Here is a 26869-nt window from a genome sequence, read left to right as displayed (position 1 = left end):
AATGTTTTCTCTCACTGAAAACTAGCAAATCCTAATAAACAGCATGACTGGCCCTCTGCTGTGAGGGGGCTTCAGTGGAGATGACTTCTGCTACAGCGACCTTCCTGCTACCGGATGGTCACATGATAACGATCAACGTTATGACAAAAATCAAATAAATGTCGAAAAAACAAAGACAAAACTGATCGGTGGTAAGGATGAACTCATTTGAAACCTCAAGCTAACGGCCATTTTTTCTTCTCATTACAAACTGCACCTGTTGTCTTTTGTCATCACAAAATAAGCATATCATTCATTCACTCCAAAAAAAACCCAAAACAAAACAAAATAAACAAGAAACTTAATATTTACAAATATTTTGTCTGTTTTTTTTCTTACACTTAAAAATGTACAGCTCTGATCTTCTTCCAGATGTTTCGACTCCATCCGTCTCCCAGTTTGGTATTTTCTTCTCTGTCCAGTGACCTCAGAGTGAGCGCTGAATGTGCCACAATGGCGCCCTCTAGTGTTAGCTTATAAAACAGACAAGGAGAAAGAACAGAGCCGAATGAAAGGACTCGTTTGTGTTCTCTCCTCTGCTGTAGCTGTGTGGTGCTGAGGTTAACTACACAACCCCTCGCCACCTCCTTATACACAGAAGTGAGTACAAAAGGGTTCGTACGGACGCATCAGCCGGCCGTCCTTCTGCTCGACACTGTTAGCTGAAAGATGATCGGATCATCCTCTGTCCTGTATTTAAGGCTGAGAGTCTTTGTCCAGTCTCTTTTCCACAGCTACTGTCCACAGCACTGATCCACCTGCAGCACAGCCCCACTCAGTTGTTTTATGATTTACTTTGTGCACGTTTCCCTTCCACTGAGCTTACAAAACCTCTGACAGGAGAAGTCAGGCATGTGTTTCCCCCACCTCCCCTTTTAGGCAGTAATAAAATAGAAAACAAACAATCAAACAGGCTAAAGCTAGAGCACAAGCAAAGACAGCACCGGTGACTAAGTTCTCCCATACTGGACGTACGCTACCACGTGGGCTCAAACAGCAGCACATCAGCTCAGTTTACATACTGTTGACATCTTCATCAGAGGATCAGCAGGGAGCGCTGCTGAGCTGCAGTGGTCTCCACCAGAGTGACGGAGCAGGAATCACAAACAGCACAAACCCACCGTGTTGTTTCCACCCTGTTCAGGAGATCTGAGCCCCCATCCCTTTTTTTCATGTTGCAGCTCTGCACTGCAGGCCCTGAACGCCTCCCGGTTACCCTCAGTGTGCTTAGAGTTTAATTTACAACCGACGAGCTCACAGATCATCTGCAGGCAGGTGAACGAACCCTTAATGTGAGGATAATAGCAGAGCTGAGCTGAGGTCAGAAATAGTCAGGAACGGTGTCGACACAGTGAAGTCAGCTGTTTGGGAATTTGTCTGATTATCAGTTTGGGGGGGGTCGGTGTTAAATAACAAAGGCGGTGTAGGATGGAGAGAGGAGGAGGGAGGGAGCAGTGATGATATGAAGTCAGAATACACATGTGGCAGACATAAGGGGGTCAGACAGGAGCAGCATCAGTCTCTGCTCTGTTTTGTTAATAACGTAGAAAAATAATTTTGTACAATCAAGCTACATCGACGGACGCTTTACCTCACGTACCCTAAAATGAAAAAGTAGTGACAGTAAGATGGAGGCTGCACATGACACCATGACTGAGTTCACAGCTGTTGCTTTGATTCTAACGTTTAAGACTTTTGGCATCGACTCCGTTTTAATAAATGAGTGCTGGGAGGCGTCGTTTGACTTCAGGAGCTCCTGCGATGCTCCTGCGATGCTCCTGCGATGCTCCTGCGATGCTCCTGCGATGCTCCTGCGATGCTCTTACTCTGCGGGAGAAAACCAAAAACCAAAAGTAGCAAACATGGAGCGATATGACTCGTTTAGATTTTGGGAAACGTGCATCGACAGGTACAGTGTCCTTTTCCCCGCGTCTTTAAAAATAATTCATGCATAGATCCCCCACTGAGAAAACCCTTTTATATACTTTCTCCTTTGTACACATTTTATATAGAACTATATATAATATCATTTCTCTATATCTATATTTTCAGAAAAATTCTTTCCACACAATAAAAAACAACAATTTAACAAATGCTTCAAACAAAACAACAAAAAGAGAGAAGATGGAAGAAAGAAAATCACGACTGAGGCCAGTTTGGCACTTTGTCATGAGAACATGACAGAACTCTGTTAGTTGACGGTAAATAGCGAAACTCTATTTTTCTTTGGTTTTTCTTCTCCCTCGATGAGAAATGAAACACAGCAGTACTTACTTGGCACCTAAAAATGCTGGTAGAATGAAAGATATCAGTGTTTTCATAGTTATATGTTTAGTGTACGCCTCCCGCCTCCAGACTGCTCAGCAGATCGGGAATTTTTAGAGAAGAGCAGGAGGGAGGCGTGTCAAATGAGAGGAAGAGAGCAGTAATAAAACACGGATGTAGAAAAGAGAAGCATAATGTGCACATAACACACAGGAGATGGAAAAAGAGATGACGCCAACGTAAAAAAGAGAAAACAGCGAGGAGCGAGAGAGCATTCGTCCCTTTGACAAATGTTGGAGGTCTTGAGCCTGGAAACAGCAGACCGTCTTTGAAAACAGTATCTTTGAAAGATCTGAGTCACCCACCCCAAACTGCTCATCTGCTGCTGGACACTTCAGTTGCACCTCCACATGCCACCAGTGGAGGGAGCTGCCAAGTTTCACAGCACATGACGCAGCAGGTGTAGTTGCTTTTGGAGAAAGAAGAGAATAAGAGGACAGAACGAAGGCCCACGTCTAGAGGCCTCCCTTCCAGAGCGGAAGCAGAGCCAGTGTTCCTGGTCCCTAGGTGGCGCTGTGTCGGGCCTGTCCCTACTATACCCTGGTGGTGGAGTGGGGGTGGGGCAGGGTGTTGTTGTGGCCGGTGGAGGGGAATGTGTTGAAGGCGTGAAGAGGCTGCATGCTGGTGATGGTGCTGGGGATCACGGTGATGGTGTATGGCGTCATCAGCGGCACGTTGTCGGGGGCGCGGCGCAGCGCCAGGGTGTAGTCGGGAGGGCAGGCGGGCCGCAGGATGTCGTGGGGTCGCAGGGGCTCCATGTCGTGGTGAGCGTCGTGCTCCCAGTCCTTCATCTGCAGGGACATGATCTCCTCCTCCTGCCTGTGAGCCAGGTCGTTGGCGGGGCCGCCCCGCTGAGGGGACAGCCGGTGCCGGCGCATCTCGTGCCGCTTGTCACGCTTGTAGTAAAGGGCGGCGAAGGCCAGGATGTTGAGGAAGAAGAGCAACGCTCCAACTGCAACTGTCACGCTCAGTTCGGTGGAGTAGTCGCAGGTGTGTCTGGGAAAGAGGTCCTGGGGCGGGCGCTCTGAGCCCTCGGGCTCAGGATCTGATGGGAAGGTAGGGTAAGGATGACGAGTGGTTCGAGGAACGTTGTTTCTGGGCCTCGTGGTGCCGGGGTCACGGCCTGCGGGGGAGCGCGTAGTGGTGGGAAAGAGCACGTCGTGCAGGCTGTGAAGATGAGGGACTAATTCCAGCCAAAAGGCCACTTTGTTAGCTCTGTAGTTGTCTCTGACACGAGGTTTCAAACCGATGTGAAGGTACTGCTTGTCCTTCCAGTTGAACTTGGTCCAGATGACCTCCTCGAAGCGGTTGGGCTTGGTATGAATGAACTCGGTGTCCTGAGGGACGGGCAGGTTGGGGTCCCTGGTGGAGCATAAAGGTTAAACGTTTCAGTTCAAAGTTATATTCAGTCTCCATTATAAGTAACATGTGGCATCAATACACTGAATACAGACAGGAGGCCCATTCTCTGTGCAACCTTTAAACTATCTAAGACCAACCGGCTGCTCTGGGATCTGGATGCTTTTGGTGAACCAGTATGTTCAATTCTTCAAAGCCACACGGGAATTAAACTAGCAACCCAGATTCAAGTATTCAAGATGACTAGAAGGCTGTCAGAGAACATACAGTAACGTGTACAGTTTACACTACTGTGACATGAGGCCTACCCAGTCTTTGCGAAGTTAGTCCAGTAAGTCATGACCACAGCGCTCAGCATCACATCGTTCTTGGAGAAGTTGCACGGGAACAGGTCCGTGGCACCGATCATCGGTACGCCGAACACGTAAGGTATCTCGTCTCCGTGCGCGGCGTCGGCCCACTCGGGCCGCGTCTCGGTTTGGCAGTGGTGGTAGAACGTGTAAAAGTAAACTGGGGACTGAAACTCAGCATGGAGTTTGGCAGTGGCCACAGCTGGTGCCACCCACTGGTGGTCCGTAAACAGGAAGTATGTGAGAAATCTAGAGAGGAAAAAAAACTCTTTCTGATAACAGAAGGAGTGACAGGCAGCAGAGAGGAAGCATGACTGCATTATCCAAACATGTCTGTACTGTGACTGTGGTCCGGCTGTGAGGGGTTCGCAGGCCGATCTGTCAGAAACACCGACACTGAGATTGGGAGCCCACTACCTGGGGGATGATAGCATTACTGCCCACAGAGCCTCAAAGGTTAAGGCGCAGACACACCGTGATGTGGATGAGTGGCTCTCTTTAGCACGCTTGTCTTGTTTGATGCACTTCACTGGGCTCACATGTTACTGATTCCATTCTTTACTCGCATGTTTTAAACGCTTAAAGCACTTTCACAGCTTTTTATATTCTTTTGAAAATTCATGTGAACTCAAGCTGTCAGAATTGTAATGTAAGCTTTGATAATTGTCCACATTTGTCATTTTGACGATTATCCGTTTATTTTAATGAATACAGCAAACAGAAAAAAACGAATAAATCAACAAACGCGGCTCCTAATGAGACAAAACCTGATGATGCTGCAAAATGCAGTTAAGTGAGAGGAGGCTGTAAAATGGAATAACTGAAAAAGTGGCAGTGTACAGAGGTGGCGTCCTCACCCTCTGGGTAGCCGTAGAGGTTGTCAACAAAGTTGGAGATGGTGTAGTCGAACGCCGCAGCTGAGATGCCGTCGTTGTCCTCACTGTCGTCCACAAACTTCAGCCCCTCTCCCTGGTTCACTCCTATCAAGATGTCATAGTTTAGGAGCTCCCCCTGGTGGAGCAAATAAGGAAGAACATGCTGAGTGCTGGAACAGAGCCTGTGTGCATCACAAGTCTACAACAGGAAGTGCAGCTGAAGCACAGCTTTGTGAATTGGCAGCATTTCATTTCCCAGTAAACAAAATAAAGATTAGCTGTTGCCATGAAATTCCTACTATAAACTGTAAATACTGCAATATATGCAGGGTTCATACACATTTTTTAGGGTCAAATTCAAGCACTTTTTAAGCACATTCAAGGTCAATTTTCAAGCTTTTCCAGCACATTACCAAAAAAGAAGCATGTTTCACTTTGCATCACCTCAGTAAGACCTTGTAAAAATTTAAACAAATCATCTGAGGTCGATTTAAATGTCTTTTGTTCCCCTTTTGTTAAAAGAGCAGCACACAAAAATACAGAAAAAGGAAACGGTTGCCTTACATGCATAGTGTACAAACTCAAAAAAACACATTCCTCTTAAAAATGCGCAAATGTGAACAAATCAACTTGTTAGAGATCTTCATCTCCACTGTAAATAAACAACAAGCCAGAGAACAAGAAAACTGCACCAAACACCACAAACACCAACAAATTAATGTCTTCTCATCAGACATTGAAGCTTCTTTCCTGTGTGACATAAAAAATAAGAGACAGATGTTTGTTTGTTTTTTTAACTAGTTAAGCACCCACGCTCAGTCATCCACCCATTCACGCACACATTCACACACTGGTGATGTAGCTACAGCCACCCTGGGGCGCCACCAGGCCCTCTGACCACCACCAGTAGGCAACGGGTGAAGTGTCTTGCCGGGTGAAGTGTCTTGCCCAAGGACACAACGACCGAGACTGTCCAAGCCGGGGCTCGATTACAAGGCGAACTCCTAACTCTTGAGCCACGATCGCCCAGTGGGGACATGGGGACATTTCAATTTCCAGCAGGAAGCTCCCCCTTTTTGTTAAACCCTTTAGATCAGGGGTCGGCAACCTGCGGCTCTTTAGTCCTTATAGTGCGGCTCCGCGTGGTTTGTGAAAATAAATTAGCTGAAGTGTATTTTATTTATGTTAGTTCTTTTTTTTAACTTGTAGTTCTAAATTGGAAGATTATTGTGATTTTGCAATATACAAATAAAATTATATTTTCTTATTTTTTCATCGCTCAAAATAAGCGTCACACTCGCGGAAGCCGGTGTACCCGGCGAAACGCCGTGCATTTATCGAGCCTTTCAACCCCAGATAGGCCAATTATGGCTCTTTGGCTCTTTGGGTCTTAAAGGTTGCTGACCCTTGCTTTAGATGAACAGAGTTTTTTAATTAAATACATAATCTTTAATAAATGTTCTCTTTTATAAAAAGTAGGATAATTAAAAAAAACTTTTATTATACCGCTATTGCGTAGAAAAAAAACTGTCTTGTTTTCTGTCGTCTGTTATATAATATTAGGGATGTTTGTGATAATTAATTTCTTAATCGGCTGGACTAACCAATAGTCCACAACCAGGAAACACTGAAATTTTACGTTAAGTTTGAAAACAGTTTAAAAAAAAATACCCCATTCCAAAATGTCTTGTGACAATCTCATTGGCTTAGGGAGTGATGATGTCATAGATCTTAAGAATCTTAAGTCCTTTGATGTTTTTCCTTAAGTAGGGGTGAGAAACAGCAAGTTTTAGTTCGTTTCAGCAGCATCTGTGTTTGCAGCCTACAAAACGTTCACCACAAGCTCTTCAAAGTCATCGTATAGAAACTCCAACATGTTTCCAAGAAAAAAACAACCAATTCAAAAAGATTACGCCGCCTCTCCTTCCTGGCGTGGCCGGCCAATTTCCCCAAATGGCGTCTCATCCTTCCAAAGGGCGTTAGAGGAGAGTAGGAAGGAAAACTACCTTCTCCAGAAAAAAATGCAACAAATTGAAGAAGAGAAACTTCAACTGGAGGACAAATGTAGACGAATGGAAGCCCAAAATAAAGAGCTGGAAGAAAGACAACAGCGCCAGCCGGACATAAAAATTATTAATGAGGGCTGGGGAATCAAGTTTGCTCAGAGCCGAGAGCAGATTGTGCACCTCATTAAAGAAAACAGGCAAAAGAGTGCAGAACTAAAAGAAATGACCAACCAGCTCCAAGACAAGAAAACGATGACTGATAAGATACAACGGGATCTCCAATACATGGACCGAAAAAATCGGCTCCTCCAAAGACAGCTCCATGAAGCTGTGGAAGAAAAGAAAGAATTCCTCCAACAGAAGGAAGAGCAGGACAAAAAGCAACGAGACATGCAGCACGAACTGAAGAGCATGCAGGAAAAATACCGCATGCTGAAAGAAAGCCTGGATGAAACACTGCGCCAAAACAACAGAAAGAGCAACAGCAGGAAAGACTGAAAGAAGGAAAACGTATCGTCCAGGACTTTGAGTCTAAAAATCTAAAACTGCAAGAGTTTTGTAATCAGCTGGAGGACAAAGCAACTAAAGTGGAAGAAGAAAAGGACAAACTGGAGAAACGCTGCTCACAGATGCAGAGAAGGATCGATCAGATAGCGAGAAACAGCTCCGAGCTCGTTAAGGGGATTTTGGTGGAATTCAATAACTTGAAGCGTGAAAACACTCAAATGCAGGCGCAAAAACAACAAGAAGACAAAATACATGAAGACCTGCAGCTCACGCTCCAAGAAATCCAGAAAAGAAACGAGCAGTTAGAAGACAAGCACAAAGAGGTCCAACAGAGAAATGCAGACATGCACAAGGACAAGCTGATACAGGAGGCAACATCCAAACAACTCAAAGACAAGCTTGAAGAACAACAAGCAACATTGGAAGAGGTGGAACAAAGATGTGAGAAACTTGAAGAACAAAACGCAGAAACCATCGATGAGCTGAGAAATCTCATCCTGGAGAAAAAAGCGCTCGTGGAAAAGTGCATGAAAAAAAAGAAAAAATGGTTCCACTTGTTCCGGAGGAGAGACGCTACTGCTTCCTCACCTGATGTAGCCTCGTCTTGCTCCACCTCTGTTAACCCCCCCAACCAGTCCCGGCCGTTGACTGTCCCCTCCTGAGCCTGGTTCTGCCGGAGGTTCCTGCCCGTTTAAAGGCAGTTTTTCCTCCCCACTGTCGCCAACTGCTTGCTCAGAGGGGATTGTTGGGCTTTTCTCTCCTCTGCCTGTGTGTGTGTGTGTGTGTGTGTGTGTGTGTGTGTGTGTGTGTGTGTGTGTGTGTGTGTGTGTGTGTGTGACAGGGTATCACTAGTTAGGTCATCATGTTTAGACTCATTCACTCCAAAATTATTTAGGCCAAATCTTTAAAACAGTGTCATTTCATACACATTTTCAATTCACTTCAATCGCACAAATGCAGAAATAATTATTTGCAGTATCTTATTTATTATGAGAATGTCATGCCTGATCATTTGTACCTACACCACCAAAAATGGGGGCAAAAGGGAGGAGATCATGTTTAATCGGTTATAAGAAAAGGTCAGAAATATAAGTGCCGACATGAGCAGTGTCCACAGAAACCTCTGACTCTCAGCTCAAAGCTCATATAAACCATTTCTACAACCAGCAAACAAACAAAGACACCGAACAGTTAAAAGAGCAGTGACGTCACCACGAATCTGTGGTCAGGTAATATCCATGTTTTGATTGATGATTTTCTGGAGTTAAATGTGAAAATACTTTTTAATTTATTTAAAAGTATTTAATAGCATATAACACCCAAAACATGCTGGGTGTGGAAATAAAGAAAAAAATCAGAATTTCCTCTGTTTGAGTCACAGTAACTTTGACATAGTAACATTTGCAGTAAGTCCTAAATGTTCACCTTTAAAATCCCTCCCTCTGTTCATTTTGCCCACATCATGTTTCAGTGGTTGGCCTCAGGTTCTTCAGCTTCCTGACAGTCTGAAGTCAGCTGACAGAGTTTCACCTGCTAAATACACAGAAAATCTTGTTAAAGCCGCACAGTTTGCCCAACAGTAATATTCCCATTAAGCCCTTTCTAAACACTTTATAACAATGTGTCATCACTAAATTATAAACTTCTTCTCCAAATCTGCACGACTGCACTTAGTCACAGACTTTATTTAATTGTCCTGCGGCTGCTATCATATATTTTACCAAACAGTTCTTCTCACACAGTCACAGATATATTTCTCTCAATGCAAACTTCACTCATGTCTCAGACAGGAAACTTGAGTTTTTCTTTTTTTTCTGTCCCCACTCATTCAACTAATTTGCATATTGAGTCACATCTCGAGAAGTTGCCCTGACAACAGAAATGCATATTCAAAACATTGCTGCATAATTCAATTATTATTCTTTTATTTTTATTTCTACAGTCGTCACTTCTTTTGCTCAATCAGCTGGAAACCACTTCTAATTCACTATTTTAAACCTGCTTTAAGCTTCTAATCACTGGTTGGTCCTCCCAGTCTCTTTTTCCTTGTCACAAAAGTCGCTCTATTGTCCTGCAACTTCCTGAGTTATTCCTCAGCTTCAGCCTTTAAGTGTGTTAAATCTACACCATTCAGCATTTATGTCATGTATTCACATTCATGAGTGTAAGCATGTCTTCATTGCGTGTATGTTGTGTGTTCATATTAATATTGAGTGTAAGCATGTCTTCATTGCGTGTATGTTGTGTATTCATATTAATATTGAGTGTAAGCTGGTCTTCATTGCGTGTATGTTGTGTGTTCATATTAATATTGAGTGTAAGCTGGTCTTTGTTGCCTCGATGTGTTTTTATAATCAGATTTAATTCCTGCATCTTTGCGCTGAACTGTGGATTCAAACTGTCTCACTTCTGATTCTCTCCAAAAACAATTTCACATGTGACAATTTCTACATGTGTGTTTTCTATTTTTCTATTCATTTATGTATTATTAGTTCATTTATTTCTTTATCTCTCTCTCTTTTCTTTTTTTCTTTACCTTTCTGTTGTGATGCTCTGGATGTTTCTAAACCCACAAATTCAGCCTCAATGTTCAACCCAACTTTCCTATGCTGTCACTTTAACACGTCCAGCCTTCACCTCTCACCGGTCCTCGTCCCCTCTTCTCTCAACTTCCTGTGTGGCCTCCCAAATCAAACACAGGCCCACATCAGCTGTTTCTTCTTCTCTCTTCCTCTTTTCAGTCTTTTCTTGGCGCTTAACTCCCAGCATGGCAAATATGAACTCAGACAGTCCCATCCAGTGGTTTCACACAGTCATGTCACTGGTACACTTTCCAGCTTGTAATTCAGAGCGCATGTTTCCATCAACATACATGCTGCTGGACCCTTCAGTGTTTTAGGTCAGGTGCACTGTCTTTTTGCCTGCTGTTAATTCTTCAAGTCCACGGTGTTGTTCTGTCTTCTGTCTTCATCAGGAGATTAACTGTCCTTTAAGCTTCTTCTCAGGATAAGGACAGGATGAGAGGTGAAGCTGTGACATTTTAAATCAAAGCCTGTTTTCCTCCCAATTCTGTTAATCTATCATTTTTCTGCTGTATTCTTCCAGGAGGTTGAGCAAGTCCATGGGCACCTGTATTAACACACTAAGACATTTATTTAATATCATTTTCATTACTATTACTTTGCACTTTCATTCTCTAATTCCTCTGTTTTCATTTTGAAACGTCTCTCACAAGCTCACAAGCTATATTCAGACTTCCTGCTTCACTTCCTGCCAGACACACACTGCGATTGGTTTATAAAGGCTTCTCTTATTAAAATACATAAAACAATCTAATCAGAAAATAAGCACTAAGAATATATATTTATCTTGTAACATTGTTTAAGTTAATGAACAATTGTGTTGAAAACTGAGATTACAATATCAATCAAGATAATTATAATGATGGTTCTCTTTCAAACATTCGTTTCGGTGTCTCACTATGGGGAACGCTCTCTCAGCGTTGTCCTCAGAAGCCTCTATATCATTACTCCAGCCAGTATTGGCTGGCAGTCGTGACGCTTGCGTCAGGGAGGGGCCACCCTCCTCCCTATAAAAGGGTGTGACGCAGCGTCACCCGCCATTCAATTTCCTCTTCTCGCTTCTTAGAAACCTCATCTCTCCTGACTGCGAACGTGAGTGCTAGCTTAACTGTCCACACGAGCAAGCTAACACCTTGGTCACCGGGCGCCAGCACGGCTCGCGTTTCGAGTCGCCTGCTCTTCACCACAGAGCCAGGTCGGAGAGTGTGTTAGCTGCCACCACGCATCTAGCACAACAGTTAGCTGATCAAGCTAACTGTCTTTGCTACACACGGTCACCAAGCCAAGTAGCACAAGCGCTAGCCACCACACTAGCCAGGTCATACTAGCTCACCATAGCTACCCGACCGAGAGAAGAAACAAAAAAAAAATAATAATAATAAGGGATCAGCGTTAGCCGTCCAGCCATTCCAAGCTAGCTACACCAAGCTTCCTTAATATGGCAGACTGCAAACCGCTGCCCAGAATTTGCGTCTGCGGTTGGAAAATCTCAGGTTCAGATACACATGACGCGTGTGTGATGTGCCTCGGGCTGCAACACGCCCAAGCGGCTATTTCCACACCGGGTATATGCGAACACTGCGCTCGCTTCACCCTAAAAAGCCTTCGCCGAAGGCTAGCCCGCCAGGCTAGCCTGTCGAAGGAGGACCCAATGCTGTCTCCAATCGGCCCACCGATGGAGCACACTGAGTCCGCCACACCAGGCACCAGCTGGGGAGACGAGATGGATGTCGTCCTCCCGCTGGTGGATGATGCCGAGGTCAGCTGCGAAGCTATGCTTGATTCCCTCGAGGCTAATGACGAGCTACTCAGCGAATCCTCTGAGGGAGCGTCGGAACATCTCGTCTCGGACGAGGATGACGACGTTTTCTTTGCCCCCTCTGGTCGGAATTCTGCGACACAAGGGGCCGACTGTGATAACCCCGGCACACAGTCCCGCGGCGTGGAGCTATTTGACGTTGCAAAACGGGCAGCTGAAAAGCTGGCAATCCCATGGCCCGCGGTGACAACGGAGACCTCCACCTCACGATACGAGGGTAAAAGGCTCCCCAAAGCAAAGCGCACTACTAAGCAGGTACTGCCGCTTTTCCCTGAATGCGTGGACGAGGTCACACGCTGCTGGGAAAAGCCATTTTCGTCACCCAACCCCGTGCAGGGAGCGGCGGCGTTTGACTGCGCTGGAATGAAAGAGAAGGGCATCTACTAAATTCCCACAGTGGAGAATCTGGTGGCTTCTCATCTCCACCCGAACCAGAAACTCTCCATGTCATCTGGTCCGTCCCTGCCCTCCAAGGCCGAACGCCTGCAGTCCTCCCTGGCTGACAAGGCGTATAAATCGGTGGCCACCACCGCGAGGGCATTGAACGCCTCGTCGCTCCTGCTAGCCTACTCGGCGGAGCTCCAGGACCAGGCTGCTGCGAACCCGGATGCTAGCGAGTTGTGGGAAGAGCTGGGCGTAGTTACGGACCAGTGTCTCCACCTCACTAGAGCAGCAGTACAAGCGGCGGGCAGAGCCCTCAGCATCATCGTCCTACAGGAGAGGGCAAGATGGCTGAACTTGTCGGGGCTTTCGGACAGAGAAAAACGTGACATTCTGGACGAAAGCATCCACCCCGCTGGGCTTTTCGGGACCGCCGTTGCCACCATGCAAAGACGGTGCGAGGAGAAGAAGAAAGAGGGAGAGGCCCTCCAGCTGTGTCTCCCTAGGAAGACCCAGGCTGCGCCTCCACCCGGTCGCCGCACGTTCGCTCAGGTCACCAGCCGTCCAGCCGGCGTGCCGACGTTTAAAATCCCTCGCCGCCCAGCCCCGCAGGTCGCGGCCCAGGGTCCTCTAGGATCGCAGAACCCTAAGACCCACTGGCCCAAGAAACACGTCCCGCCTGCTGCTGCTCAGGGTGCCCCACCACCAGCCAAGCAGTCGGACCGCAAGAAGAAGCGGACTGCCTAACATCCCCCACGGGGAGATTGGAGCCGGACCAGCCCGGGCTCCAAGTTCACTCCAGGGCTCAGTTCCGGAGCCCGTTCGGAGAAGTGTGTTCTGCCTCCACCTTTCAGCGCCTGGGACTCGAGTTGGATCCCACAGAGCGGATTTCAAAAAAGAGACGACGAAACGCTGTTCAGCTGATTCAAGCATGTCTGTCTCACAAAACACACTGTTTATTAAAAACTCACCCGTTGCATCCAGGCATGTTGCCAATGGCACGGGAAAAATGTGTGAAAAACACAGAAAATATGTTGAAAAACATAATGCCCCCACGCACCCAGACACCACCGGGGTTGATTCCCTCAGTGGTGTCCGGCCCCATAAGCGCTGGTCAAGCGCGGGCCGCTCGCGCATGCGCAGTCGGGTCTGGTCAGAAGGACCAGTTTCCGCCACAAGAGGGAGCCAGAGCTCCGTCTACTGTGGAGCGCCTATCTTTGGGGCCGCTGTCAGCAAGAATAGAGAGATGGCGAGCTCTCGCTGCGCCAGAATGGGTTGTGAGGACATTAGAGCGAGGCTATCGTTTGCAATTCGCAACCACCCCTCCCAGATTTCACAAAGTGATTTTCTCTCTTGCAAAAGGCGAATCAGCCAGGATCCTGCAAGAAGAAATAACTACCTTGCTATCAAAGGGGGCAGTACGAGAAATACCCCAGGAGCAGAGCCAATGCGGCTTTTACTCAAGGTATTTTCTCGTGCCCAAGAAGGGAGGGGGACTACGTCCGATACTGGACCTACGGGCTCTGAATCAGCATCTGAGGTCATACAAATTCAGGATGTTGACGACCACCACTCTGCTGCATGTAGTGCGCCCAGGCGATTGGTTTACATCAATAGACCTGAAGGACGCATATTTTCACATCCCTATTTACCCGCCTCACAGAAAATTCCTGCGCTTTGCGTTTCAGGGCAGAATGTACGAGGTCCTGCCGTTTGGTCTCTCACTGAGCCCTCGGGTATTTGTGAAATGCACAGAGGCGGCCATAGCCCCACTGAAGAGGCGGGGCATCCGCATAGCAACATACATAGACGATTGGCTGCTGCTATCAGAGTCAGAAATAATGGGAAGGGAGCACACCAGGTTGACAGTGGATCATCTGATGGCTCTGGGTTTCACCATAAACTACCAAAAGAGTGTCCTGCAGCCAGCTCAGGCCATCTCTTTCATAGGAATAGCTCTAAACTCCGCCTCGTACAGAGCATGTCTCTCTGTGGACAGAGTAAAAAAAATGCTATCACATGCCGGCATTTTTCAGTTGGGAAGATATCTCCCATTCAGAAAATGCCTGCAGATGCTGGGATTAATGGCGTCTTCACTGGCAGTCATTCCACTAGGCAGACTGCATATGAGGGAATTTCAGCGATGGGTTGCATCACTGAGACTGAATCGAAAGCGCCATACCCACCGCTATATCAGAGTGACAGCAGACTGCGCTGCAGCACTCCACTGTTGGAGAAATCCCACATTTCTCACTCAGGGGGTGTCACTGGGAGCTGTCACAGCCAGAAAGGTGGTGACCACGGACGCGAGTCTCACGGGTTGGGGTGCCACTCACGAGGGCAGAGCAGTGAGCGGCAGCTGGGACTCACAACAGAGGGGTGCTCATATAAATTGGCTAGAATTGCTAGCAGCTTTTCTAGCACTGAGACACTTCCTTCCCCTGTTGAGAAACCACCATGTTCTGATCAGAACAGACAACACCACTGTTGTGGCATACATCAACAGACAGGGCGGGTTACGTTCCCGTCCTTTGCACATGCTGGCTCGCAGACTGATCATGTGGAGCAGCATCAATCTGTTGTCACTGAGAGCCACTCACATTCCAGGAGCCCTGAACTTGGGAGCAGACTTAATGTCCAGGGGAAACCCGCAGTACGGGGACTGGACCCTGCACCCACATGTGGTGACCCAAATCTGGACCCGCTTTGGTCAGCCACAGGTCGATCTGTTTGCCTCGAGGGAGAACGCTCAGTGTCCACTGTATTTCTCCCTGAGGGACCAGGAGGCTCCGCTAGGGGTAGACGCATTAGCTCACAACTGGCCACATGCTCTGCTTTATGCGTTCCCTCCACTGGCCTTAATTTCTCCCACTCTAACCAGAGTGAGAGAGAGAGGGCTAACAATGATACTGATCGCCCCAAGGTGGATGAGGTCCCATTGGTTAGCGGAGATCATGCCACTCTTGTGGAGCGAACCTTGGCCTCTCCCTCTCCGACGAGACCTAGTCTCCCAAGCCAGGGGGGAGATTTTTCACCCTCACCCCGAGCGCCTCGCCCTGTGGGCTTGGCCCGTGAGAGGTTGAATCTGAGTACGGCAGGACTCCCCCAGGGTGTTATAGCCACTATTCAGAGTGCTAGAGCCCCCTCCACAAGATCATTGTATGAGAACAAGTGGAGGGTATTTGAGGAATGGTGTGGAAAGTCTCACACTCTCTCCTTTCAGTGCTCTGTGACAACAATTCTCTCCTTTCTCCAAGAACTGTTAGATAAAGGAAAGGCCTTTTCCACAATTAAAGTATATCTAGCAGCCATTTCAGCCTGCCATGTGGGCTTCGTAGATTGCCCGGTGAGCTATCACCCGCTAGTCTGCCGTTTCATGAAAGGGGCACGACGGCTCCACCCAGTGTCTAAACCTCTCGTTCCCACGTGGGATTTATCCCTGGTGCTGGGGGCAGTTTCACAGCCACCATTTGAACCACTAAACCAGGTGGAAATAAAAATCCTGTCTTTGAAGACTGCATTGCTCCTGGCCCTCGCATCTGCGAAGCGTGTCAGTGATATTCATGCGCTGTCAATACACAAAGAGTGCACCCGCTTCACACGGGATAACTCTAGAGTCACACTCAGGCCAAATCCGGCCTTTGTGCCCAAAAACCCTTATCTTCAATGCACCCCATTGGAGCTGGAAGCTTTTTGCCCTCCTCCTTTCTCCTCCCCTGAACAGGAGCGCCTACATGCTCTCTGTCCAGTCAGGGCTTTATGTACCTATATGGAGAGAACGAAGGTTTTCAGGAGGTCGGATCAGCTGTTTGTTTCCTGGGCTAAACCACATCTTGGCAAGCCCGTTAGCAAACAACGCATTTCCCACTGGATTGTTGAGGCGATCCAATTGGCTTATTCCAGCACGGGTCTGCCCCCCCCCCCCCCGGAGGGGCTTCGTGCTCATTCTGCCAGAGGGATGGCAACCTCTTGGGCCCTTTTTAGGGGTGTCTCTATAGAAGAGATATGTGCAGCTGCGAGCTGGGCTTCACCTTTGACCTTTGCAAGGTTTTACAGGTTGGATGTCACTGCACCGTCTCTAGCCCACACTGTGTTAAGTGTGGGTCCCCACGAGACCTCCTAAATTGGCAGTCAGTCGTTCAGATGGGCTTATCTGGCAATACGGGAGTCTGCATATCCCCATAGTGAGACACCGAAACGAATGTTTGAAAGAGAACTTGAGGTTACTCTATTCCGTAACCCCTGTTCTCTGATAACATGAGTGAGGTGTCTCACCAGATCACCCTCCTTGCACGAAGCGAGGAAGAGGTGAGCTTATCTTGAATGGCGGGTGACGCTGCGTCACACCCTTTTATAGGGAGGAGGGTGGCCCCTCCCTGACGCAAGCGTCACGACTGCCAGCCAATACTGGCTGGAGTAATGATATAGAGGCTTCTGAGGACAACGCTGAGAGAGCGTTCCCCATAGTGAGACACCTCACTCATGTTATCAGAGAACAGGGGTTACGGAATAGAGTAACCTCAAGTTTTTGCTGTAATTAATTGTTGTAATTAATGTTGATGTTTACATGATCGAAATAACTTGAACACAAACACAAACAAACAAAGAGGAAGACCGCACCGGAAGGAAACAACTACAAGTCCCAGCATCCTCTGTGTTTAGGCAGCAGCAGTGAAAGTGAAAGCAGGAGGAGGAAGGTGGAGCTGAGGCAGGTGAGTGTTAACATGAATATGTTTCTTCTTATGACATAAAATAATTCCACGCTGTTCGTGTCTGTGGGTGAAATGTGAGGCCGGTCGGCTCCTCTGAGCGCTGGTTTCCTGTAAGTAGAGAGGAAGTGAGTTTAGCTGAGCCTCCGTTTAGTGTGAGAGAGCAGGAGGAGAGTGAGAGCTGTGCTGAGGCAGGGTGAGTGTTAACACCGCTCTGACATTACTGTGTCTCTGTGGCGGGAACAACAGGCTCCGTCAGTGGAGGCAAAAATAATCAGACTTTGGTTTTTCAAAGGAAACAACTTTATGTCGGAAGTTCCCGCACGCTCATTGGATAACGATGTGTCAATCTCGAGCTATTAGCCAATGAGCGTGCGGATTCACAGAAAGACCCGCCTTTATCACGGGACTTTAAAAACTACAATGGCGACAGAAACTCCGTGAGTGGAGTTCAGGGTGACGTTATGAAACTGTGACGTTTGAGCCACTTCCCGTTGATCGTGAAACTGATGGTTTCTGGTGTTTGGGTCTGTTTTTCTGTATTTATGCAGATAAAGTGTAAACTCAGATGAATTATACCATCAAATGTTAAAGGAAAATATGAGGATGAGTGTCTGTGAGCTGAGAAGGACGTGAAGCGAGCAGTTTATCCCAGAGCTGAAGCTGCTCTGTGTGCAGAGATGAGCTCAGATTCCTGCTGTGATTGATCAACAGTCACAGAAATGTAGACTTGTAGTTATTACTGCAGTATGGTCACAGCAGATACTGATAAACATGTATTATGAGGATGGATGATCAAGTTTCTCACTCTCTCCTTTAAATCTCAGTTTTTTTCTTCTTCACAGTTTATCTGTTAATTTATTAATGAATAACACTGAAAGAGTTTCTGTTATATTTCCCCTTGAACATCAGCTTATTAGGGCGGCATTAGGAAATAGCCCCCCTCCAAAGAATGAATAAATGAATGATGATAATAATAAAATGATTCAAAAGCAGAGCTCAGAGTGGTAGAATGGTCAAACATTCAATTCAATTCAATTTTATTTATATAGCGCCAAATCACAACAAAAGTCGCCTCAAGGCGCTTCATAGATACAGAGAAAAACCCAACAATCATATGACCCCCTATGAGCAAGCACTTTGGCGACAGTGGGAAGGAAAAACTCCCTTTTAACAGGAAGAAACCTCCGGCAGAACCAGGCTCAGGGAGGGGCGGCCATCTGCTGCGACCGGTTGGGGTGAGAGAAGGAAGACAGGATAAAGACATGCTGTGGAAGAGAGACAGAGGTTAATAACAGATATGATTCAATGCAGAGAGGTCTATTAATACATAGTGAGTGAGAAAGGTGACTGGAAAGGAAAAACTCAATGCATCATGGGAATCCCCCGGCAGCCTACATCTATTGCAATAGTCAAACATGGATCCACGGGTGGTTCAACTGCATTTGGTGACGTGACTAAAGCAAATCTTTCAAATAATCCCACCATCAACGGGATGTTGTCTCCTTTACTACGGTTACTTTACTTGGTCACCGTGTGAATTTCTTTGAAATGAACCAAATTCTTTTATTTGTCGGTTGTTGCATATTTAACCTCTACAGTCAGGAAAGGAGGAGATGAGGCCTCAACAATGTTGGGTTGTAGCTGTGCTTCAGGTTAGAGTGAGTGTCCATGGAATAAATGTAAGTCAGTGAACTGGAAACATGACTGTGTTCAAACTTTGTTTCCTTTTTATAATGAGTCTAATCAAAGGTGGACAGAAGTATCTCCACTGTGACTTTTCTGTGTCACCATCAGAGCTTCTGCACAGTGTTTCTGGGGCAGATAACATTGCAGCATTATGGAGACATTATGGAGACAAAAAGAAAAGCGTCTGGACTTCTTTAAGTTAAACTTAAAGAAGTCCAGACGCTTTTCTTGGACTGTTGGTTTCAGTGTTTAGTCTCATTCACACACTCCCTCAGACTCTTCACACACACTGATTTGCTGACATAAACACACTCCTGTGTGCTCTCTTGGCTTCACACACACACTGAGGACCATCTTCAGACTGTGAGCTCCGTCTTCTTCGTCTTTGGAGCCGAACTCTGACAAAGGTAGGAACAAAACTTTCTCCAGCGTGTGAACTTTCCTCCTAGACTCAGTCTGAGCAGTCAGACCACATATTTCTACAGCAGCACATGAAGGTGTGGCTCACACACACACAGGTGAAGGAAACAGCTGCAGTATTAAAAACTGCTTCACTGTCTACAAATATATGAACTGAATGTTTCTTTCAGGCTGTAAAAACCTTATTTATCCTCCATTACAGTCCTGCATTCAGAGCATTACTTCTGTTATATTAGTACATGTATTTTATTCTGATGAACACATGAAACTCTGAGCTGGATTGAATCCATTGAATCAGAGTCCAGGACTCAGACTAAACACACTGAATGTGTCCTGAGCTCGGCCGCTGTTCCACAGTAACTGCTGTCAGAGTCACTGTTACTGAGTTAGCTTAGCTAGCAGAGCAGCTAGCAGTTAGAGTATGAACTCTGTAAGCAGTCAGCTCGGTCCTGGACATGGTTACTGACATAAAGCTGCTCTCTGCAGCCATGTTTGACCTGCTGCTTTGTAGGACTACAGTAATGGAGGATTTGGAGGCTGAACTGGGCTCTGTGACACTTTTTGTAGTGAACTGATGAAAGCTGCGTCTCAGATGGACGTTAGTCCAACACATCAGACACGACCTCTGCAGCTCTCAGTTGATGTGCACATGAATGATTTGTGTTTCCTCTGCAGGTGAAGGTAGAAAGTGTGTGTGAGCTGATGTGAATTGAGCAGCATGGATCATTGTGAGGACAGAGAGGAGGGAGTCCCTCCCTCTAAAAGCACTCTGTGTGGGGAACATGAGAGCCAGACCAAAGCTCAGAGGTGAGATGACCATCTCTAACTGTCCATGACTCTTCTCCATGTCACAGCTCAGCACTCACATCACTGCTCCATCATTATTCACACTCATACCTCTGTGTGTGTTGTTTTAAAGCCCAGAGCTGTGGGGCGTACCAGGCTCAGCTGGACATAACCCTGAAACTAATCCAGAGCCTGGACCTGAACCCAGCTGTGTTTCCTTAAAGAGCAACGTGTCGAAGGATGTTGGTGTAAACTTTAACAAAAGACTGTTATGTGACAAAGAGTAAGTACATTATTTTTATGAGATTGTTCATCATGTCTTTAATTTAATATTTCCAGTTTTTCCTTCCTGTCTCATGAAGCTGTGACATTTATTGTTTTTCTTTTAGGATCAATAAGAGGCCAGAATCTCCTGGACCTGAACCCAGCTGTGTTTCCTTAAAGAGCAACGAGTCGAAGGGTGTTGGTGTAAACTTTAACAAAAGACTGTTATGTGACAAAGAGTAAGTACATTATTTTTATGAGTTTCACATTGTTCATCATGTCTTTAATTTAATGTTTCCAGTTTTTCCTTCCTGTCTCATGAAGCTGTTACATTTATTGTTTTTCTTTTAGGATCAATAAGAGGCCAGAATCTCCTGGACCTGAACCCAGCTGTGTTTCCTTAAAGAGCAACGAGTCGAAGGATATTGGTGCAAACTTTAAAGGCTGTTCTTCTGCTGCTGAGAGGTAATGTGTGTCTAGATGTTGTTCCTGACTCTGTATTTCTGAATAAATCCTCATGTTTAATATCAGCTCAGCTCTTTTTCACACACATTTCTATGTTGGTATGTGAAGCGGTGTGTGTTGGAGTGTTTCCACAAACACAGCAGTCAGAGTGGAAAGAGTGGATGTTGTAGGAGGTGTTTGTGTAGTGAAGAGGCTGAGTGTCTGTAGGACTCCAGCTGCTCCAGCAGGTGTCTCCTTTGTGCTTTGCTTCAAACACAGTGTAGGGAGGAGCTTCCACTCAGGTGTTTCAGGTGTTGCTGGATGGAGGAGGACAAATAGTTTTTCCCTTCAGTGACACTTCAGCAGCTCAATGTTCTGGGAGATGTTTGTCTTTATGAAGGTTTATGGATTATTGTTCTTACTTTCGTGAAACTGAGCAATACATTTTCCATCTAACATTTAAAGTAAATTTCCAGGTGAATAAAAGATCTGCAGCTGCAGCCTCTGTGATGTTTCACAGTCTGAAAGTAACAAATTCAACCAGAGTTCAAACAAAGGCTTAATATACGTGTGTGTTTGATATAATGCCAACAAGTACAAACAGGTGTTCTTACAGGTCTTAATCACAGAGCTCTGATAAGTCTGGTGACTTTCACACTCAGCAATTTTGCTGCCTTTTATTTTATATTGGCCTTTTTAAAGCCCTTCAAAGTCTCCCACATTCATACAGAGCTTTTAACACCAAACTCCTTTACAGTCCTTCTCCTCTCACACACGATCACACGACTGATTTGTCTGCAGCAGCTGTGTTACTGCTAGTATTTTATTATGTGTGTAATCTCCTCATATTGTTCCTGTGGTTTAGTTTGACTTCCTTCTGCAAACTCAGCTGCTCTGTTGCTGATACACGTCCCCATGAATATGATTGATCAGATGCTGCCAACACCATGTGTTTCATGTGAGCGCTCAGCTGAAACCCTGGGTTGACTTATCGAGTTAATAACAAGCTTCACGTGACTGTGAATGCTAAAGTGAATCCAGATAAAGGAAAGAGACCCTGCTAATGTTGGACTCACTTCTTAGTGTAGATCCCAGGAGGAAGTTCAACATAGCCATTCTTTGTGCTAGCTCGACCAAACCTGAGAGCACAGTGCAGGATAATGATCATCATCTGTCTCTGTCAAGGACATTTAAAATCCACAAATAACAAACATAATTATATTTGATCATTAAAAATGATGATTAAACAAAGTGTCAAACATACTTAAGTAGAAGGACTGATGTTTGTGTTAAAATACCCTCTTAAAGCTGAAATACTGATTCAGCTTCTTTACTCAAGTAAAGGTAAAAGAGTCCAGGCTCTGAAATGTACTCACAGTATTAAAGTAAAAACTCCATCTTTGAAGGAAATTTTTGCCAGTTTTTGTGCAAAGTTCCCTGAATTTCTACCTCCAACATTAATATGAGAAAATTATCTGAACTTTTATTCTAATGAATTTAATCAGCTTGAACATTTTGTAGCACAAAAGTAGAAAAAACCCAAAGGGAATCAAAAATAGCTCCGTTTGCTGTTGCCTGCATTGTAGATGGGCGGCTTTGCCTCAACACCTAAACAGGAAAATGAGTTTAGTCAAGTATTAAAGTGGGATTGAAGAGGTGAGGAAACCAGAGATCAGGTGTTGTGGTGCAGCATGGTCACAAGAATCATTTAGAAATGGGTCGAAATATTTTCTCTTCTAGATTTTTTGCACAGTCTGATGTGCTGCTGCTCTGAGGTTTACTGCTCTCTGTGTGCTTAGAAAACTGTGAGGTACAAGTAGATTTGACACAAGTTATAATGGCTGATTTCCATATAACGGTGGAATACAGGGACTTAATCGTTAAGTAAGAAGAAAGTTTGAAGCCTAATCTTGAAAGTAGAGATAGTGTCTGTCTCCTGAATCCAAACTGGAAGCTGGTTCCACAGAAGAGGGGCCTGAAAACTGAAGGCTCTGCCTCCCATTCTACTTTTAAATACTCTAGGAACAACAAGTAGGCCTGCAGAGCGAGAGCGAAGTGCTCTAATAGGGTGATATGGTACTACAAGGTCATTAAGATAAGATGGGGCCTGATTATTTAAGACCTTGTATGTGAGGAGCAGGATTTTGAATTCTGGATTTAACAGGAAGCCAATGAAGGGAATAAAGGAGAAATCTGCTCTCTCTTTCTAGTCCCTGTCAGGACTCTTGCTGCAGCATTTTGGATCAGCTGAAGGCTTTTCAGGGAGTTTTTAGGACATCCTGATAATAATGAATTACAGTCGTCCAGCCTGGAAGTAATAAATGCATGAACTAGTTTTTCAGCATCACTCTGAGACAGGATATTTCTAACTTTAGAGATGTTGCACAAATGGAAGAAAGCAGTCTTACATATTTGTTTAATATGTGCGTTGAAGGACATGTCCTGGTCAAAAATGACTCCAAGGTTCCTCACAGCGTTACTGGAGGCCAAGGTAATGCCATCCAGAGTAAGAATCTGCTTAGAGACCATATTTCTAAGCTTTTCAGGGCCGAGTACAATAACCTCAGTTTGATCTGAATTAAGAAGCAGAAAGTTAGCGGCCATCCAGGTCTTTATGTCTTTAAGACATTCCTGCAGTTTAACTCATTGGTGTGTGTTATCTGGCTTCATGGACAGATAGAGCTGGGTGTGCTATGTCTTCTGATGATGCTGCCTTGGTGATTTTAACATCCATGTCTGCTGTGACTCTAAACTTCTGGTCAAGGACTTTTTAAATATTATTGACTCTTTTAACTTGACCCAGTGGGTTACTGGTCCCACTCATGAAAAAGGTCACACACTAGACTTGGAGCTTTCCCACGGGCTGGATGTGTGCGTCACTGAAATATCTGAGTTGTGCATCTCCGATCATCTTCCTGTGTTGTTCACAGAGATGGGCAGTAACGCGTTACGCGTTACTGTAATCTGATTACTTTTTTCAAGTAACGAGTAAAGTAAGGGATTACTATTGCAAAAACGGTAATTAGATTACCGTTACTTTCCCATAGGAACGCTGCGTTACTGCGTTACTAAAACCGTGATTTTTTGCGAGAATGTCTCACGACAGTGACCTAAGCGAGTGCGCCGTTAGTGACAACAGCTGTGTGCAGATCAACAGTGGATCATATATCGAGTGCAGGAGAGAGTATGAGCGTTCAGCGTTTAAAGCGTGGAAGTACTGACCTTACTTTGAGTTTGATTCCATAAAAAGTGACAAAAACATTAGTGTCCGTTGTGCGTGGGAAGAAAACTTCTTTTTACAGCGAAAAAAACCCCTAAACTTCCAAGCAAGCACTGAGTGCGCTATGACGTAATGGGAAAGTCACAGAGAAACTCGCGGATTCTTCCATTGACCGCTGCACACCTGCACCAGGGTAAACCTCCGCCTACCCCACTCCTGCTTTACAGGTGAAAATAGAGCAAAGGGACCGCTGAGTCTTTGACTTTATTTATGTTCTGCTGTGTTTTACTTGCATCTATTTGAAAGACTGAGTGTAAACACAAAAAATATTTCATTTTATGTGCTGGAATGTGTAGAAAATATTTTTAAATGTTAAACTAATTTATTCAAGTCAGAGAATGTTGCATATAATTAAATTTTTGCTTGATGCATAAAGTTAAAAGATTAAAACTAATAAAACAAGTTAAAAAAATAGACTTTTCCATTTGATTACATTTTGTATGATGGATTATGCAGAAAAAGTAGAATTGGGCTGAAAGATCTATCGCTTTATCACCTATTCAGGTTGTAAATCGTGTTTTTAAAAAGTAACTAAGTAACTAAGTAATTAATTACTTTTGAAAATGAGTAATCAGTAAAGTAACGGGATTACTTTTTGGGGGAGTAATCAGTAATTAGTTACTGATTACTTTTTTCAAGTAACTTGACCAACACTGGTTGTTCACTCTAACTATGCGCCGCTCGGTAGATAAGCCGTGTGCCTCAGCGCTTAAAAAGCGAGCGCTTAATGCTCGTATACAAGTATTTGTGATGATTTTTTTAGCATTTTTAACAACAAGCTTCTATCTATTAGGGCTCTTGTCTCGCCGACTGCTGCCTCAGATCCGAGTCTTTCTCCTGTGTGCTCAGCTGTCTTAGAGCAGTTTGATCCCGTCTCCCTTAATGACTTGACTGCAGTAGTTTGTAACCTAAGATCATCACACTGCCCCTCTGATTGTCTCCCCCCAACTACTCTTTCAAGGATTGTCAGGTTGGAGATTGGCCTATAATTAGCTAAGACAGCTGGGTCTAGGGATGCTTTTTAAGTAAAGGTTTAACTACAGCCAGCTAGGGATGGGTACCGTTTAGATTTGTAAACCTGCTAAATCAGAATCAGTTGCTGATGATGGCTTTTTTCTTTTACATCAATCACGTATAATCTTAACTCAAAGTGAACATAGACTTGATTGAAGTAACTCAGATCAGCCAATTCAAAATGCTAATTCAATCAACTCTGAGTTCATGGCTAGACTCAGTTTGTTGGCCCTGCACCTTAAAACTATTCCCTGTTTGTCCCTCATGTTTTTTGGATATTGTTTTCACATCTTATGTCACGGCTAGCGGGGCGAGCCATGTTGAATTTAATAAAGGACCCAAGATGCCGACACTGCTGTGAAGTGAGTGAGCTTTATTGAAACAGTGAAGTGCAGTGGAGATGGCCTGTGCAGAAGCTAAGATAACCTCTACTGAAAAAACAAAAAAACTAACCTGAAACCTTAAACGGAGACACGGGGAGACAACACAGACGAACCAGCAACAAGCAGGAGAAAACAAAGGGCTCATATACACAAAAGAGCCATCAGGGAATGAGAAAAGGGAGACACAGCAGGATTCATTGGACATAACCAGACAAGGGGAAGCAAAAGTAGACACACTAACATAGGACATGGCACTGTCAAAATAAAACAGGAAGTGAACACAGAGACACAATACTAACACAGTACAGAGGGAACACAGAAACCAAAACCTCAGAACTAGAAAATCTTAATCAGAATGAAATTGTAACAAAAGACAAGAACAATCAAAACAAAACTACTGAGTCCACAGACTCGGGACACACATCGGCTCAAACTGTGGTCATAAATATTTTGTACTTGTAAATCAGAGTGTGTAGTTGTGAACTGAGTTTTGTAACATTGTAAAACAAAATATCTGAAAAGTTTATGTTTTTGCGTTCATTGATTTGTGTGTGTAAAAATGTAAAAAATGTAATAAATGTAATAAACATTAGAACTACTTTTGCTGACACAAAGTTTGGCGAGCACTGCAAGTTGGCACTTTAAACCAGTCACTGATATAAGAATAGAATTAGAATTCAACTTTATTGTCATTGCACATGCACAGGTACAGGGCAACGAAATGCAGTTTGCATCCATCCAGAAGTGCTTTAGTGATATAGATATATTACAGTATATATTAGCAATAATGTAGATATGTAAGTATATTACAGAAATGGGTCTATTATGTTATAATGTACATGTTATGAAGTATGTTGTGAATATTCTATAACTATAGTTATGTACAGGCTGTAGTGAGTACAAGCTATGAACAGGATATGAACAGGATATGAACAGGATATAAGTATGAAAAACTATACAGAATATGAAATAACTTTACAGGAATCTGAGATATACAGCTATACAGAAATGGGAACTATGCAAGTTGTAAACAGTTGTAGGGTTAAAAATTATCGTATGTACAGAATGATTATTTACACAGAGCTATACAGTAGTGCAGTTAAGATAAGTGAGGGTGTGGATAATTTCTACAGAGGCTATATAAAGTGCTAGTGGTTGTGAGCATATAAAGAGAGCACCTTGTTCCAGGGCATCTGAGCATGGAGGGAAAGCTTTATGCAGGAGATGGTAAGAGCTGTTGGGACTAAAGAAACTGAGCAGAAAACTACAGACATCTGGAAACTGAGTTGTTAATTCTCAGTGGGATCAGCAGGACTAGCAAAGCTTCACCATGACAGTCATCTGATTGACTGAACCCATCCAAACATCACTTCATGGACCTTTAGCTTGTGTCTGTCATGGTCCTGGGTCGAGCGACCCAGTGTTTGAGTTTATGTATCTTTTGTATTTATTTGTGCCTTAGCTTAGTTCACCTAGTTAATTTCTACATTGCTGTTTAGTCTTGTTGTCTCCCCCTGTACTAAGTCTCCCTGGTTCATGCGTCATGTCTGCGTGGTTATGTTTAGTTCATGTCATGTCTAATCTCCATGTTTCCTGTTTTACTTTGAAAGTCTGTATTCAATGTCAGTGTATTTAGT

At 44.8% G+C, this 26869-nt stretch overlaps 2 protein-coding genes across 2 annotated transcripts in view; one reads left to right on the top strand and one right to left on the bottom strand.

Annotated features, from left to right (window-relative positions):
* LOC145425230 (protein NLRC3-like) overlaps positions 1–26869 on the top strand; it is a 611895-nt gene that overhangs the window by 132222 nt on the left and 452804 nt on the right. The gene's annotated exons all lie outside the window — the stretch shown is intronic.
* On the bottom strand, positions 1847–6824 carry LOC113035364 (neuroligin-2-like). Its single transcript, XM_080299688.1, has 4 exons — positions 6786–6824; positions 4914–5147; positions 4032–4345; positions 1847–3726 (listed from the first exon to the last, which is right to left on the bottom strand). Exons 1-4 carry the CDS (start codon positions 6822–6824, stop codon positions 2898–2900), a joined length of 1416 nt encoding a protein of 471 aa, XP_080155814.1. The 3' UTR covers positions 1847–2897.

The sequence above is a fragment of the Astatotilapia calliptera genome, chromosome 3 (genome assembly GCF_964374335.1).
Source record: "Astatotilapia calliptera chromosome 3, fAstCal68.1, whole genome shotgun sequence".
Lineage (NCBI taxonomy): Eukaryota > Metazoa > Chordata > Actinopteri > Cichliformes > Cichlidae > Astatotilapia > Astatotilapia calliptera.
Note: the sequence above shows the minus strand (reverse complement) of the source record. Positions and strands in the feature narration are given on the sequence as shown.